Source organism: Rhinopithecus bieti, unplaced genomic scaffold (genome assembly GCF_001698545.2).
Source record: "Rhinopithecus bieti isolate Rb0 unplaced genomic scaffold, ASM169854v2 scaffold_5216, whole genome shotgun sequence".
Taxonomy (NCBI): domain Eukaryota; kingdom Metazoa; phylum Chordata; class Mammalia; order Primates; family Cercopithecidae; genus Rhinopithecus; species Rhinopithecus bieti.
In genome coordinates this window covers 909,900-927,955 of record NW_016805021.1, presented here as the reverse complement: position 1 = coordinate 927,955, position 18,056 = coordinate 909,900, and the positions used below count along the sequence as shown (strand labels likewise).

Sequence of the window (18,056 nt, the reverse complement as noted above, 5' to 3'; positions counted from 1 at the left end):
AAAAAAAAAAAAAAAAAAAAAAAAAAGAAAGAAAAGCAGCCATAAAAGAGAAAAGAACTCAGTCTCCTTCCTTCCCTGCCTGCTTTGGGTGTTCTTTGAATGTGATGCCTGGAAATACAATAATCTTCTAAAAAAGAAAGGGACAGCAATCCAGGTTTAAAAGACAACACATGAAGATAGCAAAATAAAAGGATGGAAAGACTCTAATGACACCTTGGACTTTCCAAATCAACTGTTAAGACCACCTACCTCCAGACTTCTTTTTAATAAGCAAATTAAAAAATGACCTTATAGGTTAAGTCACCATTACCTGGAGTTTTTGCTCATGCAGTTGACAATGCACCATCCCACACACAAGCAATGGAGGGGGAAATGGAAACCAAGGTAAGAGAGGTGAGCAGGGGCCAGATCATGCAGTACCTCTTAGGTCGAGGCATGGAGTTTGGATTTTATTCTAAGTGTAAGAGATTTTAGAAGATGACCTAATCAAAATAGGAAAACTATATTTTTATCATGTATTGCCATCATATATATTAGGGGTCCCTAACCCCTGGGCCACAGACTGATATGGGTCTGTGGCCTGTGAGGAACAAGGCAGCACAGCAGGAGGTGAGTGGCAGGTGAGTGAGCATTACTGCCTGAGCTCCACCTCCTACCTCCTGTCTGATCAGTAGCGTGAATCTTAGGAGCATGACCGTTCAGGGTTCTTTCTCACAGCAGCATGAACCCCATTGTGAACTGCACATGCAAGTTCATTCATTCATTCATTCAAGGGATCTAGGTTGTGCGCTTCCTATGAGAGTCTAACTAACGCCTGACGACCTGAGGTGGAACGGTTTCATCCTGAAACCATCTCCCCCACCCTACCGAGGGGAAAAATTGTCTTCCACAAAAGTGGTCTCTGGTGCCAAAAGGTTGGGGACCGCTGATATATATGATAAAAATATATGATTCGTTATTAAAAATAATAGAATAGGCCAGGTGCAGCGTCTCACGCCTGTAATCCCCGCACTTTGGGAAGCCGAGGCAGGTGGATCACCTGAGGTCAGGAGTTCAAGACCAGCCTGGCCAAGATGGTAAAACCCTGTCTCTACTAAAAATACAAAAATTAGCTGGGCGTGGTGGTGGGTGCCTGTAATCCCAGCTACCAGGGAGGCTGAGACAGAGAACTGCTTGAACCCAGGAGGCGGAGGTTGCAGTGAGCCGAGATCGTGCCACTGTACTCCAGCCTGGGCGACAGAGCGAGACTCTATCTCAAAATAATAATAATAATAATAATAATAATAGAATAAATATTGACTACAGATATGATGGTTTATTTTGGGTATCTACTTGACTGGCTTAAAAGATACATAAGTAGTGGGTAAAGTATTATTTCTGGGTGTGTCTGAGGGTGGTTCTAGAAGAGAATGGCATTTGAATCTGTGGACTGAGTACAGAAGATCCACCCTCACCAATGTAGGTGGGCACTGTCCAATCTGCTGAGTACCTAGGTAGAACAAAAAGTCAGAGGAAAAGCAAATTATCTCTCTCTTCTGGAGCTGGGGTATCTGTTTTCTCCTGTTCTTGGACATCAGAACTCCAAGTTCTCCGGCCTTCAGCCTTGAGCTGAGTGTTACAACATTGGTTTCCCTGGTTCTCAGGCCTTGTAGGCTGAGACTGAATTATGCTGCCAGCTTCCCTAGTTCTCCAGCTTCAGACATTGATTTCTTGGCCTCCATATATCACATGAGCCACGTCCCCCAATAAATCTCACATCTATCTACGTATCTGCCAATCATCTACTTACCTGCCTATCATTCTCCCTATATATACCCTATTGGTTCTGTTTCTCTAGAGAATCCTAACTAATACAGAAACATTTACCATTTCCATTTAATATTTAGAGAAATTAAAATTTAGAACAAGATGAAAAAAAAAAGCCTCATAAATAATTCATGAAATATTTTGGCTGAAACTCTCAAGTGTTGAGAATCTTCATTTATTTCTGATTCTTATGCTTGGGAAAAACTTTAACACGGGTTCTAGGTCTTGCTTCTGCCTGCTTTAGCCCTAAACATAATATTTATCCATTATGTTCTGCTTCAGAGAGTTTGCAATTGCCATCTTAAAGCCCCATCTCTCTTTGAAATACTCCAGAATTTCTGCCTCAGCCTTGTCTCTCTGAAAATAAAGACATTTCCTTCCATAAGAATGACTGTCCTAAATATCTTGTGGGTTGTTTTTGTTTTAGCTGGCACCATAACAGTCACAAAACAAGGTAGCTCATTTAAAACATTTTCCTCATGGTTGTTCTGTTCCCCCATTCAGGAAAAAGATTATTGGTTACCATGGCAATCAGCTTCCACAGCATTCCATTCTAAGTAACTGCACAGGTACAGCACAACCTTTACTCCACATTCTTTCCTGTAGTTCTCTGCAGATGTGCATATTTTTCTAGCCCGTTTTCTCTAACTCCTGCTTGAAACAATCAACCAACCAATCCAGGTTAAGTCAGACAATTTTTTCAAAGGTACAATATCCCCATCTTTTCTGAATATTTTAAAAATTTTATATAGACAGTTGTACTACCATTTCTTCTAATTTTGTTCTATCTGGGCCCTCAACAGCAGCTAACTAAAAACTTTCTAGCATCCTCTTTCACTATCTAGGATTACATTTGTATCCCTCTGACCATGTTTGGAAAATAAATGAATTTACAGTAAAAATCAGAGCAGGAGGTAGTTTTGAGATCATTTCCCATGGCTATCTACCATAGTTTTCCTAAGGCTAATTCTTTCGCTTCCTTTACTCTACCACTTTCAAACTTCTCTAATAAATTGTCTTCAAGCCTTGCCTTGAAGATGCCAAACACACATGTTCCCACCCTTGAGACTGTTTAACTACTTTGCTTCTGTTCAAAACATTACTGATAATAAAAGATGGTTTTATTACAGGCCATACACAACTCAATGGTACCCGGTATCTGCTATGTAAATGGAGGAAGTGGGATGATTTTGGAGAGTCACTGGATAAATTGTTTCCCTGCAACTCTTTCATTCTTACCATTACGTTTACTCTTTGCTGGTTAGTTTCTTCATGACTATGTACTACCAACTAGGAATTATGATATTTCTTTTATATAGAGAGATATCTTTTAACCTATTTTTCAATCTGACTTTATTTGAATTAACAGTGGTATTTTGGTAATTAAAAAGAGGGCGTTTAAAAGGAAGTTGTTATTACCTAATGTAAGGCAATTAAAAATAAAATCTGGCTTTTACTCTCTTTCCTGCAAAGGTTTTCTATCTCATAGATGTCTTTTCATTGAAAAAGCCATATCTCATGACCAATGTATGAACACCCCATTGAAGACTGCCATCTCCTATTAAGGGCATGGAAATAAACTCTGTAACTAAAACAGATGCCTTCGCCCACAGATTCTAAAATCAGAGGGTATTCATAAACCGCCCTACAAATTTTCAGAGCATAGTGGGAAACAGGAACTGTTAAAATTTGAAACTCTACTAAAGTACTTTCTTCCTCTTCCGGTAAAAGAAAATATATTACTTTCTAGGAAGTTTACTATTTTAAAAAACATACAAAAAAATCACGGTTGGGAATTCACAACTAAAATGTGGGTTACATCGGCTCATCTTAGGAGAAAAGATAATTTACTTATAGATGGAAAGCCATAGAATGCCTCTCTGACGCCTCTTAAAACTGTATTGGAATTGTTTCAAGCAGGGAGAAAAGGCTATTTTTTCTGAGAAGACATGCCATATTACATAAAATGTTTCAAAGTTTTACATATTCTTTTGACTACATGGACATATGTACTTACTGATCCTGATCCCATATAAGCTGGCAAGAAATTGATACCTATAATTAATCAATCATAGGTAAAATTTTCTAGATTAAGAGGCTGAAGTTAAACAATCGCATAAACTGAGTAATTATATCACAGTGCACCATTCGATTTATGTAGAAAAAAGCTGCTCTCAATTTTCAGTTGACAAAAGAGCAGTTGAGAAAAGACGATGTGGTTGTGAAAAGTAGAAACTAACAAAGGGTCAGCACTCTAAAGGCAGGGAGGTAACTGAAAAGCTGTTTTGACAGTTGGGTAAAGATGAGGGGAAAAAAGACTGTAAATGAGAGGAAGTTGTGATGAAAGGGTAGAATAAAGTGTTTGAAAATGGTAAAGTGAGAGGTTTAATTAACATGGAAAGAACAGGAAAGAGATAAGTTATTTAGTTAGGTAGGAAATTGTAAAGAAATTTTAGTAGTGTTAAGAACATAATTTGTATTTTAATTTGCAAGGGCCAAGGGATGACATTATTTGAAGAATGACAGTTTTATTGTTTTAACATTTTAGATATAAGAAGCTCCATTTGTCTGAAATACAAATTGGTACAAGTTTCTATTAATATGATAATAATATACATTAGACAAATTGGCAAGCAGGGATTTGCCTTTCATTAACCTTTTGTTATAACCTTAAAAACAAAACAGAACAAAACAAAAAAAAACCTGAGGCAACTGGGCGCCGTGTCTCACGCCTGTAATCCCAGCACTTTGGGAGGCCGAGGCAGGCGGATCACTTGAGGTCAGGAGTTTGAGACCAGCCTGGCCAAAATGGTGAAACCCCGTCTCTACCAAAAATACAAAAATTAGGCGGGCGTGGTGGCAAGTGCCTGTAGTCCCAGCTACTCAGGAGGCTGAGACAGAATCGCCTGAACTTGGGAGGTAGAGGGTGCAGTGAGCCAAGATCGTGCCACTGCACTCAACCTGGACAGCACAGCGAGACTCTGCCTCAAAAAACAAAACAAAACAAAACAAAAACAAAACAAAACAAAAACAACAACAATAAAAACTAGGGTGAGCACTATGGGTCATGCCTGTAATCCCAGCACATTGGGAGGCCGGGGTGGGTGGATGACCTGAGGCCAGGAGTTTGAGATCAGCCTGGCCAACACGGCAAAAAATCATCTCTATTAAAAAAACAAAAATTAGCCGGGCATGGCGGCGGGCGCCTGCAATTCCAACTACTTGGGAAGCCGAGGCACGAGACTTGCTTGAACACGGGAGGCAGAGATTGCAGTGAGCCAAGATAGCGCCACTGCACTCCAGCCTGGGCAACAGAGCAAGACTCTGTCTCAAAAAAAGACTTTTAATATTTCAAACTTTAAGCAAGATCATAATTGTATAATGTTAAGATGACCAGAGTGTTTGAAACAGTTACAAATTGGTCTTTTTTGTTGTTGGTGGTGGTGTTCTTTAATCTTGGACTCCTAACTTGAGCAAGAAAATGTAAATACGGAAAGTTGCAAAACCAATGTTCCTTAATTAGGAACCATGTGAGTAATTTAACATTACAGTTTCTAAAAGTCACATGTGGTATACATTCTAACGAGTTTTACCTTCTTTTATTTAAACTGCGTTGAAATTGACATATAACTTTCCTAATAATCACTTCATAGGCTAGTAATCCTATGTTCTGGATTTTCCACGTCACTTCAGATTCAAATTTTTTTTCTAATGTCAAATGGTGTGTCTAGATTTTGGTTTGGAAAACAGGGTCACTAAATTTGTAGACTAACTTGAAACAGTATTGGCCTTTGGCAATACGTATCAATTCTATTTCTTGGCCATGATTAAGTAAAATAAAACCAAAGTTCACTATATGAATTTACCTAACTTAAAACTTAAAATTTTTTTTTTACCTATTTATTTTAAAATAATTTAAGAACACTGTAGTAATTTACAATGTAAAAAGCATTCATAATATGGTGTTTTATAGACACAAACACATACATAGCTAGCACACCTATAGAGAGCCAAAATGGTGAAACCCTTGCCATACAGAAAATGCAAAACAACACACTTAAGAGATATTGTAATTATATATTACGTGGTCAAAACTAAAGAAGATAAAAATATGCTTGTGTTAATGAAAAAGGATTTGGTGGTCTTTCCAATTTTAATTTTAATTTAAATTCCACAGACTGAAACCCATATATTTTTTTCTCTTTCTTGTTTTATTGTCTGGAGGCAAGTGTCATGGAACTCATATTCTTGATGAAGAGGAACTGAGAGGACACACTGGCATTTGCTATGCATGTGACGATAATTATCTGAGTGAACTAAGATTGACTCATTTTCCTATGCCAAAACTGCTGTTTTGCAAATAAAATTACTATCCTGTACAACATTACTTCGTTTGCTTATTGCTCTGCTCTTTACTCTTTCGTGTTTCAGGTAACCAATAACAGAAAAAGTTTAAAAGTCGACTACGTCCAGAATGGCACTCAATAACTGAAAATTGAGGTGATTTTTCCGAAGTCCTTGTTGGAAGTACATCTACCAGTAGTGTGATCAGGCTCTCCCTCCCACATTTCCCTGCTAGTTAGGACAGGAGAAGCCCGGGGGTGCTGCTGCAACAGCGGTGGGAGTGGGAAATAGGATATTACCCGCTTGACACTTCTGCACTTCTGCTACGAATGATTCACTCCGGTTTGGCACATTTGTTGCAAGGAAATCTCCTCCCGCCGCTTCCTTGTTCGAGCTCCTCTCGGGCTGTCTCCTGTGCTTTGGCCTTTAAGGAGAAGCGAGAGAAGGTGGGCACGCAGGAGCTCGCCGAGTCCTCCTCCCCCTGCTCCTTACCTAATTTAGCAGTACTTCCGGCCGCGTGACATCATCCCCCGCACCCCGGTGACGTGAGCAGCGGGTGACGTGTGTGCGGAGAGGAGCGCGCTGACGTTGCTATTTAAAGGTCCTCCTGCGGGGAGGATGGAGACACAGCGCGAGCACCTGGTGTGGGGCGCGGAGGAGGCTGTGGCGGCCGGGAGCGGGGCCAAGAGCCAGCTGAGGAGCAGAGCGCACGGCCCGCCAGCCGCCGGCCTCTAGGGGAGGGGGGAAAACAAAGACGGACGGACTGAGGGCCTGCCGCCGGCCCAGCTCCCCACGAGGGCCACTCGGCCCCGCACCACCAGCCTCTCCGCCGCCTCGCGGCTGCTGCTTGCTCCCGCTGCCCGCTGCCCACTGCCCGCAGGGCCCGTCGGGCTCCCGGGACCAGTCCGCGCCCTAGCCGCGGCTCCGCGGTGGCCACCGCCTCCCGCCCTCTCCCGCGAGCAGGGGGAGGTACCGCCCTCGCCCCCCGTTCTCTCCGCCCCCTTCCCGCCCCCCGCAGTCCACTGCCGCCGCGCTCGCCTCACGCCGGCGGCGCTGACTGGGAAAGCAGCACCCTCCGCTCTGCCAGCCGGCCGGTGCAGGCGGAGGCAGCGGCGGGCTTCAGGCCGCCGGGGCTGGCGCTGCTCTGCCCGGCGAGAGCCGGAGGCCGGCGGAGGCGGGCGCTGATGGAAGTGTGAAGAGGCGGCGGCGGGGCCCGGGGAATGTGAGGCGGCGCGTGGCGGCGGCGCGGAGCGTGAGAGACGAGGAGCAGGGGTGGGGGCGCCGGAGCGGCGGCTGCGCTTCGGCTTCGAGCCCAGCTCTCCTGGCCCCGACCTGGGCTTAGCCTCACGCCTCGGCTCGGGCAGGCGCCCGTCGACCCTTCGGCCCCTTTCGCCCGCCCTGGAGCTGGGGGCAGGGCGCCAGTGGAAGCGTGGGGCTTGGCTCTGTGATTCATTCATTCTCCGCCGACGGGAGCCTCAGATCCGCTGTGCTCTGAAGAGAGGAGGGAAGAGGGGGCAGCCGCGAATGAAGGGCCGGGCGCGAGCCGGGCTCCATTGTGCTCGGCGGCGGGGGGCGGGAAGGGGCTGAGGGAGGTGGGATCGGGCCCCCTCCTCCAGCTCCCCGGCGTGCGCTGCGCCCCCAGCCTGCTGCCAGCCTGGAAATGGCTCTGTTTATTCTCCTCGGGAGAATGAATCGATCCTGCCCAGCCTTCTCTTCCTCCTCCCCACCTCTTCTCTGCTCCGAGTCTTAGGAGAAGAAACATTTAAAAAGACAGATTCCAATGTGGAGTGCCGTGCAGGTTGCGAGCTGCCGGGTTTGCACTTCGAGGAGATTTTTCTATGTAGTTTTTTTCCTAATGTGAGCGCAGGGAAGCCGTGGCATTACTGCTTTTGGGATTTTTATTCACGTGCACGTCGCGTTTGGTTGCTCACTCCACCCCCGGGGACCTGGTGTGGTGGAGAAATTTGAACCCGCAGCCTTAGCTCTGTAAAGGCCGAGTTACCTGGCTCTCCCTGAGTGTCGAGGAGGACATGAGTGAAATGACCAGCGAACTCATTTTTTATAGGACTCGGTGAAGCCAGATTCTGCATTTTCCTACTTGTAGACTCATTTTGTGGAATAGAATTGATCGCTGTCTCCTCCGCAAAGCGTTTTAACTCGAATAAGCAAATGCCGCCTCTGTTTGAACGTTTTGGTGTTTACAAGAGAGAAGTCATTTTACCTAAGAGAACTAATTGAATTGGCAGCATCCTTGAAATACCTCCGGACAAAGATCTGGGGGTGGGGGTGGAAAAGCAACTGCGAAATAGCAGACGGAGAAATTCCTTTGGAAGTTATTCCGTAGCATAAGAGCTGAAACTTCAGAGCAAGTTTTCATTGGGCAAAATGGGGTAAGGATTTTTGTGCTTAACACAGCTTCGAATCTGTTTATGTATGTGTATTATTGAGCGGTGGTGGTGATTGTGTTTTGTGTTTTCAAACAAACTTGCCACCTTGCTAAAGCTGGTCATACTTTAAAGAAATAGGCATGCTAACCTTTTAGGTTATTTTTGCATTTTTGTAGAGCGGTACCAGAGGTCATAATTAAGAAACACATATATCGTTTGTAACTTGCATATGGATTTGTGAGTAATATTTACAAAGAACGCATTCTACACTTTACTGGTCAGACTGCTGCATCAGTTTGTAATCAAAATCACATTATCTTAGCTTTTGCTGACGGTTATCTTTCAAAGAGAAGTACTGCACTCTCAGTACTTTTAGATAATCAGTTGCACAAAGGAACGATTGTAATGAGTGGTTAGACAACAGCCCTTGAAAGTGATCCAGAATAAATTGTTGCCCTCACGGTGCCCTCTGTTTTGCCCTTGAATATCCAAAGCTAAAATGTATAGAATTGATTTACTGGGACGTTAAAACGAAAATCTGAAATTCAGTCTTACTGATGCGGTCACCACGGTGCGGGTGCATTCCGTAGGAAAAGGCTTTTTGTTTAAGGAACTTGTTCACTCCTTTTGTTTTTCGCTTTTAAGCTCAGCCCTTCAGTTTGTGTTAACAGTATCAAGATCTACACCTTCCTTCGGACCCAGAACCAACCGAGAGTGCATTTTCCAGTCTTTTATTAACTCTTCACACTGTGGGTTGATGAAATGCTAGTGACACTTCCTAATTTAAGCTGGAAACCCATAATATGTTAATGGAGTAATCAGATTTCATTGACAGATTGTCGTTGGTTTTGGCAGAAGAACTTCCAGAATTTTCTCTCTTTTGTGTGTGTGTGTGTCGTTGAACAAACACATTTAAAGTGTAGTTGAGGGACAGATTTTGAAAGAATGGACTCTGAAATTCATTGTGATGGTTTAGGGGTGTACACACGCTTGAAACCTCCTGAGGAAAGTTCTTGAATAGTACCTTCTTTTTGGAGTTAGAATTTGAAGTTTAATATGCATAACTTTGAAAATTTAGAACATGTTGTAGGAGACTTTCCTCAGAAATTAATGACAAAGTGATAATGGTTTTAAAAACTTGAATGACAAGTGATGAGAGTATATATAACTTGCATGATTTGGGGGTACTGCTAAGAGTAATTAAAATGCCTCATTCTATTTCTAGCGCAGCTATTAGTAGCTTAGTGATCTGAGGCAAATTGCTTAACCTCTGTGGACTCTATTTCTTATCTGTAAAATGAAGGAATTAGAGATGACTTAAAGATTTCTTCAAACTGTAAAAAACGAATTATTTTCTTTTTATTCTCCTTATTTTAATGATCACTAGTTGGTTTCTGGAAGTCGATCTTTCTGATGGAGACCTTTCTCTAAGCAGTTTAAGCACTTAACGCTGAAAATAATGGCATTTGAAAATGTTTTGGATGAATTGCACCAATTTTACATGAGAAAAATACTGAAAAATACTACTGTTCAAAACCTTAGAAATATGGCTTCCCTTGAGCATCTGCAGCTCTGTTTAAAACATGTTGGAGGAAAAAAAATCAAGCAGCAGTGTTTCATGTTGATGGCTGCATTTTGTCTAGACTGTGGAGTAGTAGCATCATGGAAGAAAATCAGTTTTCCACAACCTTTAAGCTGCATGAATGCCTGTCATTTTACCAAGGAAAGCTTAGGCTGAATTTTTTTTTCCTGCCTCAGGTTTATTTGTACAAATAGCAGAGGAGGACCCCAGCCCCATGCAGGTGGCAGCCTGGTTGGGGGTTGCACCAGTCCTGTCCTCACGTTGGCAGACAGATATCTACTCTGAAGCCTTTGTAGGGGCCTGGGCACCTTTGGGAGCCTGAGCTGGAACTGAAGCTGGAGCTGCAGCCTGGGCCTTGGTTTGATCCTTGTCCTTGGCCTTTGGCCAGGACAGCCTAAGCCCCTTGGCAGTGCAGGCACGAGCATGCTTCCCAAGCATGCTTCCCAAGCTTGGGGTGGGCAATGTAGGCAAGTTGATTGAGCTTGTGGCTGACACCCTTTGGGATCTTGGGCTTAACCTCCTTGGGCTTTACGAGGGCCTTGATAACCTTGGCACATGTACTCATGGCTTTGGCACTGTTAGCCTGCATCTTTTTTAGGCCCTTCTTGTGTTTCTTGGCAAAGTGCATGTTCCTCAGGAACTTGGGGTCCACCCCCTTAAGAGATTCGTATCTTTGTGATTGGAATTTCTTGATACCATTTCTGTACCATTTTTGGGACTGGTTGTGTGTGGTGTGGTTCTTGGTCTTGGTCATGTTTGCACCTTAAGCTGCGGCTCCTGAAGTGTCTAGAACCAGAAGAGACAGGATGAATTTAATACTGAGGGGGCTATTGTTTAAAATGGGAAAGTAAGCACCACATATAACATGTATTTAGACACTTAGCATAATTAATTTGTTTATAGATGAATGTATCTGTCCTTTAGTTAATAAAGTCCTATATATGGACTGAGGAGAAAAAGGAGTGGGCATTTTGTGGTGCTATTTTTTTTTGGAAAGCCTGTGTTTGGGGCTATTACCCTTTCTCATTGATAGTGCCTTGTTTTATGTGAGTTGAGAGAGGAAGGGTAGGTGGAAGTAGAAGAGCGTACAGCAAAGCAAAGGCCTTTGCTGATGTTTCTACACTTTATGCGTATTTATGCCTGATAAATGTTTGTGGAATTAGCATAGCTGCCTGGACCTATTTCAAACAAAAGGAAACAGGGCTTTAAATGGCCTTTAAAGCTTTACCTTAGCAATCCTTAATTACCTTGCTGTAATAGGTATCTAAAATTTAATACTGTGGGTCAAGTGTTTCATATATTACAAATTTCTTTTTAAACTAATGTTAGGTTATGATAAGGATTTATCTTTGTCTTAATTGTAGATAATTATTGCAAGTCTAGGGGCAGTCTAAACAAAGGAATTATTTTTAATAAAATCAGTGATTGGGCAGAAAAAAATTATGGCTCCCCTAATAGTAGTTTATGAACTTTGTGGAAATGGAAAAGAACAGCTGAAACTTGACAGTTGGCAAAGTCTGTCAAAGTATCTTGGATGTTGCATGAACTGCTGATTGCAGTGAAGGCAACTAAAGTATGGATTTGTAAAATAGGTGTATCAGATCCCCTAAAAATTAAGGCATTCACATATATAAAATGAAGTCTCTGAAAAGTTTTGAAGCCTCTGTGAGAAGCCCCTGTTAGGTATGACCCCCACCTCCAAATAGTATCTCATAATGACAGCAGTGAGTCAGTAGCTATTTCAGAACTATTAGAGTAGGCAACAGAAATCAAGTAACTTCAACCAGTTACTTCACGACACCCTTTGTTTTTACTTAGCTCATACTGGCAACCTTGTGCCATCAGCAATGGTAAAGAATTCTTTCCCTCCCTTCTCTTATTAAGAGCTGCTTATACGTAAAATAGGGCTCTCCCTGCTAATGAAATCTGTTAATGCTGCTTCTGATTTACCTCACCTGCTTATGGGAACTTCTGGAGTCCTTCCTCGCCCTCTTTCCCCAGGTAACTTCTGGAAGCGTGGAAATGAGTGCTGCTACATTGCAGCCCAAACTGAGTCTCTTTGCTGAAAGACAGGAAGCTGACACCTCCTTCTGCCTCAAACTGCAGGGTTCTGCTCTCTAGGGGTTGTAGCAAAAATGTGAAAATCTTGATTCCAGCACTATGAAGGGGTTTTATTGCAAAGATAACCACCCTATCATTTCTGACAACAGACAAGTTAGATGCAAGTCCTTGATTCTTCATTTGTTCATTTTACCAACTTCGAACCTATGTTATAGTGCACGTACTTAGCTCAGTGCTGCTGATAGGAAGGCTAGTACAATGTACTCCTTCCCTTAGTGAGTTTTTACTTTAGAAGTTGGGAAGACAGTCAAGCCTAAAATTAAAATGTGCAATGAAATTTTGTAGGAGCTATAATGTAGGGCATTATGGAGACACGAAGTGGGTATTGGGGCATTAGCTGCTGAGGGAAGGATAAAAAGGCTTTGTAGAGGAGGTGATAGGTGTTAAATACTGAAAGATGAGTACAAGTGAGCCTCTTAGAAAAATTAGAGGGCATTCAAGGCAGAGGGAACAGTGATTGACACCACTAAAACGAGGAACCGCAAATGAGTTTGGCATGACAAGCTTGTTTGCTTGAGCCAGCTCCCTTTGGTGTAGCAAGAGATAGGTCTAGAGCCTTATTATGCAGGGGCTGGTTGGAGAGCCATGTAGATCAAATGAAAGATTGGATTATCCTGTAGTCTAGTGTGTTTAGAGGTTTTTTTGGCTATGACCCATTGGAAAAATAACCATCTTTACATTGCAACCCAATATGCTTGTATATAAATGATAAAATGTCACTACATAATACCCTTGCTTTGTGTGGTGCACTCTGGTAGTTTCTATTGTGTTCCATTCTATTTTATTTTTAAGATAGACTGATGATGGTGACCCACTCAATTTATTTAATGACGCTGTGGTAGCAACTGGTAATTTGAAAAGCACTTCTCTTCTGTGTGAAGATTACTAAAGGGTTTTAAGCAGAGTAGGAACATGATCAGGGAAGCAGAATAAGAGAGCAGTTTAAAAAATCATTTAAAATTCAATTTTGTGTCTTGCATCCTGTGGAAACACCAAGCCAGAACAATGAACTAGAGCTGGGTAGAGGAAGTGGATAATTGGGCAGGCCCTGGAAAGTTCCGAAGTGGGGAGGGGAGGAATAGTGACTGAGAGATGTGTAGTTGACTGAATGCAGCTTCTTTAGAATTAGGACATTTCATGTGCAGAGGTAATAATGTAGCGAAGAGCATGGTATGTTCTTAGCAGAGTCACTAACTGTGGGTCATAAAATAGTGAATTTGGGAGTTAAGGGGTTGACAGAAGAAACTGTCTTTATTCATAGTTTATAGTTTTGAGTGATTAAACATCTCAGAAGAAAAGGTGGTTGTATCCCAAAAGGTCTGACCTCTCTACCGCCATGTGATTTTTTTTTTTTTCAGTCTTTAATGTTTAGTTGAAGTATTTGTTTTTAGTTACTGGATTGTTATTTTGGATTAATATGACTAACTGGACAGAAGAGTAGGGAAAATGAGTGGTGAGTGCTTAATGTTTTCTGATATAATTTTTTTCTGATGTGGTTTTTAAATGACTATAAAACATTTTATGTAGATTTATATCTCAGGACATATCTAATGGAATGAAATGTGCAGTTTTTTTGTGTTGCATATTTGTAATGCCTTATGACCTGTGGCTAATATTTCTGTTTGTTTTTGAAAAGTTGAGTGCTTTTGAGGCATTGCAAAGTTTCAGGTCTGTTAAATACCTTCATTTCAAAAGAATCTACATGTGATAAGGAATATTTATGTAGATTTTAGCCCATATACAAGAATTCAGATAAAATTTTCACATCTGTCTTATTGAATGAGTATTGCAAGAGTAGGTAAAACTTTTTTGTTTTGTTTTTCTGGAGACAGAGTCTCGCTCTGTCGCCCAGGCTGGAGTGCAGTGGCACGATCTGGGCTTACTGCAACCTCTGCCTCCTGGGTTCCAGCATTTCTCATGCCTCAGCCTCCCAAGTAGTTGAGACTACTGGTGTACGCCACCACGCCCAGCTAATTTTTGCATTTTTTAGTAGAGATGGGGTTTCACCATATTGGCCAGGGTAGTCTCAAACTCCTGACCTCGTGATCTGCCTGCCTCAGCCTCCCAAAGTGCTGGGATTACAGGTGTGAGCCACTGCACCCAGCCAAGAGTAGGTAAAACTTTTTGAAAACTAATAATTCAATGGTCTTCAGTATGTGAATAAAATTATATATATATATATTATGATATACTATATATTTTAACTATCTTATTTATTTGAACAGTCAGTGGACCCATGCTGGATGGCAGTGGTGCATCAGTGGCTCACTGCAGCCTTGACCTCTCAGCTCAAGCAGTCCCTACGTTTAGCCTCCCGAGTAGCTGGGTCACACCACCATTGGCAGCTCATTTTTGTACCTTTTTGGTAGACATGGGGGTTTCATCAGGTGCCCAGGCTGGTCTTGAACTCCTGGACTCAAGTGATAACATCTGCCTTGCTGTTGAGCCATCACGCCTGGCCAAATCAATGTATTTTAATCTTACTTTTTATAGCACACCTCAATCCGTATCCTATAAATTAGGACATCCAATGATGAACTCTCTGTTAAAAGAGTCAACTTTATTGATGGAACTTATGTTCTTAATTTAACAGTGCATACCTTTTGATACCCCTTTTCCCAATGCTGCCTGAGTGTAACACATTATCATTTCCTGTGCTCCCTTCATGAAATGCCTGAGAAAGGAAAAAAAAGATCGAAACTGAAAGAATCAAGTTGGTGTTTGTTTAACAGTATTTTTGAGGAAATTATTGAACACATAAATCTTTTTTGTTTTGCCTTTTTCTTCTACTTGCATTTTTAAAAAATCTTGTTTTTAAAGTTTTTAAAAATTGTCATTCCTCTGGATAAGTACAATTTAGAATTAATTTAATTTGTTTTTTGTCTCTAAATACTTCGGATAATAATAATTAATTATAGGGTCAATTCCTTATTAACTCTCTTTCAGTGAGGTTTTGGTCCCACACAAAATGATTGTGAAGCCAGTATGGGATCTTGTGGTAGCTTAAAATAATTTTATATAGTCTGAACTAAATTTGACGTTAGTTAAGAACTGAGATTTTATTTACCCTTATTATGTTTTTTTCCTGTCAACACGGTAGACTAAAAGGAAGGCGCAAAAGTCATTGTTTTCTGTCTTGTATCAGAAAATAAAATTGTTTATAAAACCCCCCCAAACCAGTGATCTAATCAATGTTTTATCTTCATAGTGCACTTACCTTTGCGTTTTCTCTTTTAAAAAAATCACCTTTATCTCTTAACACCTAATATTAATATTAGCTTAAAAAATTACCTCGGCTTTACAAACATCTTTTTTTAATGTTCTTCCATAAAACAAGAAGAGTTTCAATGTTATCTTTTGAGAAGTGTTGGCACCAAGTCCTCCAGGCACAAAAGTTATAAGAATTGAGGGCTTTTTGTAAAATTACCAAGTGAGAGTTGCATAGAAATTAAACACAAACAAAAAACTGTGCTTAGGGAACGCAGATACTAAAGCAATTTCATTACTTTATAAGGTCATTGAAAGTCATGTTTATTATGTCATGTCTGTTGGCATGTCTGGATCCATGTGGTCACATGCCTCAGAGTCCAGAGGCCTGTAGAGGAGAATGTCCTTGATTTCCACCCCCCTCCATAGAATAGTTTGTTCCTAATTTGTCATTGTCTAATTGGGAAGTCTTTTTTGAGACGGAGTCTTGCTGTGTCACCCAAGATGGAGTGAAGTGGCGCAATCTCAGCTCACTGCAACCTCCATCTCCCAGGCTCAGGTGCTCCTCCTGCCTCAGCCTCCCTAGTAGTTGGGACTACGGGTGCGCCACCACACCTGGCTAATTTTTGTATTTTTGATAGAGGTGGACCATGTTGGTCCTGACCTCAAGTGATCCACCCACCTCGGCCTTTCAAAGTGCTGGGATTATGGGCATGAGCTACTGCTCCCAGCCTAATTGGGGAATCTCAATAGAAGTCTACTGAGAGATATAGCTCTGATACATATCTCTTTGGGTATTATACATTGTGCTTCCTAACCCACAAATTCATAGTGCAGTACACATGTGCAATATTAGTTGAAAGGATTTGTGGGAATTAGCGCTCATATACAGAAAATCCTGATTTCTAGCAATTGGGCCAATAGTTGGATATACCAATTATTTTTCTGATAATTTTTCTAGATAAATTTTTGAATTACCTTTATATTTATGTATATCTCAATCTTAAGTCGTTATTGTCTTTCTTCTGTTTTATTTAAGTATTTATAAGGGTTGTTCTGAACAAGACTTTCTTTGTGTGAGTTGGAATTTTCTGCCCAGTTACTTTCCAGTTTCCCTCATTAGACTCTTAATAATGATCTTTAGGACATGACTATCAAAGACCTCAAAATACTCATATGAGAAATTTCTATCAGTCAGTCTTCCTGGAAGATAAGTCTGCACATTCCTAAATGTATATGGGACAGTTATTTTGAACCTATTACAATATTTAAGTTATTTAGCCTATCCCTTTACCTTTCTGTGCTTCTTTTTTTTTCCTGCTTATTCCTTTGTAAAACAGTGCTGTTTTCTTTGTTACTCCGTTATGAATCACTGTCTCATGGCTTTTAACATTAAAATTTGTGTGCTTTGCTTAATCACTCTGCCAGCTCCCAAGATGTTTACAGATTGAGGATTCCTCCTACTCTTGTGTACTCAGTATTGCCAGGGATCTGTATACATTAAGCTCAATGGGATTACTCCCAAGTCACTCTTAAACTCATCTTTCTTGAGATTCTGTTGATTAAAAAAAAAAAAATTCTAGATCTTGCAGGCTGCTGTTTTCCTTACCCAACTGATAATCTGTAAGATTTTAGTTGTGTATTTCATTGTTGCTTTCATTTAGTATTTTACTATTGTTAAATTGATATTTATTGCTATGCCTATATTAGTATAGTGGAAATAGACATTAATGATGACATTGCTGTTTAATTGTATTTTGCAACATTTTAGTACAGATGCCCTTGAACAACACATGTTTGAACTGTGTGGGTTCACTTATATGCAGAGTTTCTTCCACCTCTTGTTACTCCAAGACAGCAAGACCAACCCTTCCTCTTCCTCCTCCTCAGCCTACTCAATGTGAAGATGAGGAAGATAAGAATATTTATGATGATCCACTTCCACTTAATAGATAGTAAATACATTTTTCTCTTATGATTTTCTTTTTTCTTTCTTTCTTTCTTTTTTTTTTTTTTTTTTATTTGGTGGCAGAGTTTTGCTCTATCCTGCCTGGCTAATTTTGTATTTTTAGTAGAGATGGGGTTTCACTGTGTTGGCCAGGCTGGTCTTGAACTCCTGACCTCGGGTGAACTGCCTGCCTCTACCTCCCAAAATGCTGGGATTACAGGCGTGAGCCACTGCACCCGGCCTCTTTTCTTTTTTTTTCTTTGCGACAGAGTCTCACTCTGTCACCCAGGCTGGAGTGTGGTGGCGCAGTCTTGGCTCACTGCAACCTCTGCCTCCTGGGTTCAAGTGATTCTCTTGCCTCAGCCTCCTGAGTAGCTGGGATTACAGGCCCATGCGGCCGCACCTGGCTAATTTTTGTATTTTCAGTAGAGATGGGGTTTTGCCGTGTTGGCCAGGCTGGTCTCGAACTCCTGACCTCAAGTGATCTGCCTGCCTCAGCCTCCCAAAGTGTAGGGATTATAGGCATGAGCCACCATGCCTGGCCTGATTTTTTTAATAACATGTTTTTTTCTCTAGCTTACTTAATTGTATGCGTACAGTATATAATACATACACAAAAGATGTTAATTGACTATGTTATCAATAAGGTTTCCAGTGAACA

At 41.4% G+C, this 18,056-nt stretch overlaps 1 protein-coding gene and 1 pseudogene across 1 annotated transcript in view; one reads left to right on the top strand and one right to left on the bottom strand.

The window, feature by feature from the left end:
• Positions 1-8,130: 8,130 nt before the first annotated feature.
• Positions 8,131-18,056, top strand: part of HOMER1 (homer scaffold protein 1) — a 141,046-nt gene continuing 131,120 nt past the window's right edge. The window contains 1 exon segment of the mRNA XM_017870906.1: positions 8,131-8,540. Coding sequence (XP_017726395.1) covers positions 8,536-8,540 — 5 coding nt within the window. The 5' untranslated portion in view covers positions 8,131-8,535.
• Positions 10,396-10,873, bottom strand: LOC108528903 (60S ribosomal protein L29-like; annotated as a pseudogene).